Source organism: Chrysochloris asiatica, unplaced genomic scaffold (assembly GCF_000296735.1).
Source record: "Chrysochloris asiatica unplaced genomic scaffold, ChrAsi1.0 scaffold00037, whole genome shotgun sequence".
NCBI classification, from domain to species: domain Eukaryota; kingdom Metazoa; phylum Chordata; class Mammalia; order Afrosoricida; family Chrysochloridae; genus Chrysochloris; species Chrysochloris asiatica.
In genome coordinates, this window is record NW_006408555.1 from 17,582,608 (window position 1) to 17,585,434 (window position 2,827).

At 38.7% G+C, this 2,827-nt stretch overlaps 1 protein-coding gene across 2 annotated transcripts in view; it reads right to left on the reverse strand.

Annotated features, from left to right (window-relative positions):
* PHLPP2 (PH domain and leucine rich repeat protein phosphatase 2) overlaps window positions 1-2,827 on the reverse strand; it is a 104,487-nt gene that overhangs the window by 31,341 nt on the left and 70,319 nt on the right. For both annotated transcript variants that reach the window (XM_006860186.1, XM_006860187.1), the window contains 2 exons: window positions 1,085-1,231; window positions 348-578 (listed from right to left, as the gene is read on the reverse strand). In XM_006860186.1, the coding sequence (XP_006860248.1) occupies window positions 348-578; window positions 1,085-1,231 (378 nt within the window). The remainder of the gene's footprint in view (window positions 1-347; window positions 579-1,084; window positions 1,232-2,827) is intronic.

Here is a 2,827-nt window from a genome sequence, read left to right on the forward strand (position 1 = left end):
GCCTCACTTTCTTGAAAGATTTCTTTTATTCCATCAATTCTTGGTGCCTTGTTCTTTGCCGATTCCTTCAATGAACTTTGGACTTCCTCCTTCAGTACCATTGGCTCTGGATCATAATTCACAATAAAACAATAAAAAGAAAGAAAGTACCCAACCAGATGGATTGGCACAGTGGCAGCAGTAATGGGCTCAAGTGTAACAAAGACTGTGAGGACAGTGTTTCATCCTATTGAGCACAGGGCTTCTATGGGTAGGAACCAACTCAACAGCACCTAACAACAACATCAACATAGAAAACTTTCATCAGAGGTCAGTCCAAAGGAAGATATGGTAAAGAGTGACCTTACCTTAAATCTACATGCTTGATATGGCTCATCCGGGTCAGCACTCCTAAGTTCAGGGCTTCTAGTTGATTTCCTGCCATAACCATTTTATCTAAAGTAGTCAGCTTTTCATAAACCTCAGGAATTTGATTAAAATGGTTGAACGTAATTCCCAAGGAAGAAAGCTGTTGCAGATTTCCCAATTCTTCAGGTAAAGTGGTCAGAAAGTTGCCATCAAGACTGAGGGTTTGAAGACTGTAGGAAGAAAACACATGACACTTCGTGAAAATTTTAATTAGAATGGATAAAATTAGGGATTCTGAATAGCATTACTAATTTATCATGATTCCAATAATGTTGGTTGTTGCTAAGTACTGTTGTGTTGGTTCCGACTCATAGTGACTCTATATAGGGTTTCTAAGGAGCGGCTGGTGATATTGAACCGCTGATCTTGTGGTTCAAACCAACCTTGCAGTTTAGCGCATTAATCCGCAGCAAGCACCATACCAGAAGTCCCTAAAAATGGTAAAACATCCCAGATCTATAGAGACTTAATAGATCATTATACATATGTTGCACAAACATTCTCTTTAACATTAAAAATAATCAGCACCTCTGAAGTTGAAACTGAGGCCTTAGTCACAACTGTAGGCAATTTGATTTTCAGTTGTCAAAACTGCTGTTGACTAGAAATCCTAAAAATGACATGACTTACTTCACTGTAAGGGAGAGATGAATCTAGAAAAAGTCAAGATACTTACTTCAGCAGACTGCTTATCTGACTTGGCAGGTCATGAATTCCATTACAGGAAAGGTTGAGCTCAGTCAGGGTAGAGATCTCACACAGCAAAGTAGGAAACAGCCCAAGTTTATTATGGGACAAGTTCAGACCTTTCAGTTGAGAAAATCTAAAGAGCAAAGCCACAAATTATACTACTGAACGATAAAAACATCTATGTTGCATAATACAAAGATCTACTTTATATATACATTATTACTTAAGCATTTGCTGAGCAGTGCTCACCACTTGCCAACCACTGAGCTTGACGCGGTGTCAAATTTGAAATGTAGTGAATGCTCAGAAAATACAGGGAGTGCACATACTGAGACGACTCACACAGAGTCAACACCAGCAAGGCGGCCAGGTCTCTTTCCTCTTTCTTAAAAAGGCAGAAAATCTAAGGGGGAAAGGTCATACTAGTACTATTCTTTTGTATCAAATCACATTTGATATGTGGGAAACTTTTTCTTCCCTTTTAACTTTTGCATGTAACATGCAACAGCCCTGCAACAATTAATCAATTCATGGACATAGAAACAGCTAACAAATACATGGTGATGGTGACTGAGTGCCATTAAAGCAGTTCGAACTCATAGCGACCCAGTATAGGCTTTCCGAGGCTGTCAATCTTTCAAGAGCAGAAAGTCTCACCTTTCTCCTATGGAGCAAACAACAGATTCAAACTGCTGGTCTTGTGGTTAGCAACAGCCCAACACATACCCCACTATGCTACCAAGAGCTCTTCAACAACTGTAAAGTTAGCTAATTTAAGCAACTGCTTTTTTTCATATGAAAATTATGCCTATTCAAATGTCTCTTGAAACTATGAGGTCAGTTGGAGCTTGAAGATAAAATTTCCATTTTTTTCAAAAAACTTTCTGAAGCCCCCTTGCACATATGTGATACACAGTTTTCCTATAATGTGACTGAATACACAACATGAAATAGTAATCTTTAAAGCCCTATGTTTTGGCAGAACCACAATTATCTACACCATGTTACCCAAGATAGTATCATCATAAGTGGATCCATTAGAATCACCGGTACTTACACTTAAAAGCGGTAACTTAGTTATTATGTTAGTTCAAGATGGGAAGGGCACAGTGGTTTTCTCCACAATGATGACTTATATCACTTACTTCTAGCTCCTCCTCCAAATTCTCAACTTTCAATTTCCAAGACTGTTCCTTTAATTTGGTGCTCTGACTTCAGAATTCATAATAAAGTCCTCAAATTGGATTTAATCCTATTTTCATTAGCAACTCAGAAGGAAATGTTAAAAACCCATTCGTTAAAATTATAGCTTATTTATACCTTCCCATGTGGTGGTGTAGTGGTTACGAATTGGGCTGTGAACCACAATTCAAAACTACCAGCTGTTCCATGGAAGAAATTTGAGGCTTTCTGCTCCCATAAAGATTTACAGCCTCGGAAACCCTGTACAGGGTCGCTATGAGTCAGAACCGACTCCACAGCTCCTAACAACAACAGAAATTAAGACAGCTATCTCAATGCCAATTACAGATTTACGCTTTAAGGTTTTTTGTTTTTTTCCATGTTTTATTGTAAATTATATTTTACATGGGAGAACTTTAGTTTTACATTCATTCCACCATATATGGTTTCATTGCCATGGTTCCAATCCCCTCCATGCATCATCAATCGACCAAAGGGTATACCCTATAAACCCACCCCCTACACTCCCCACCCACCCCCACCCCCA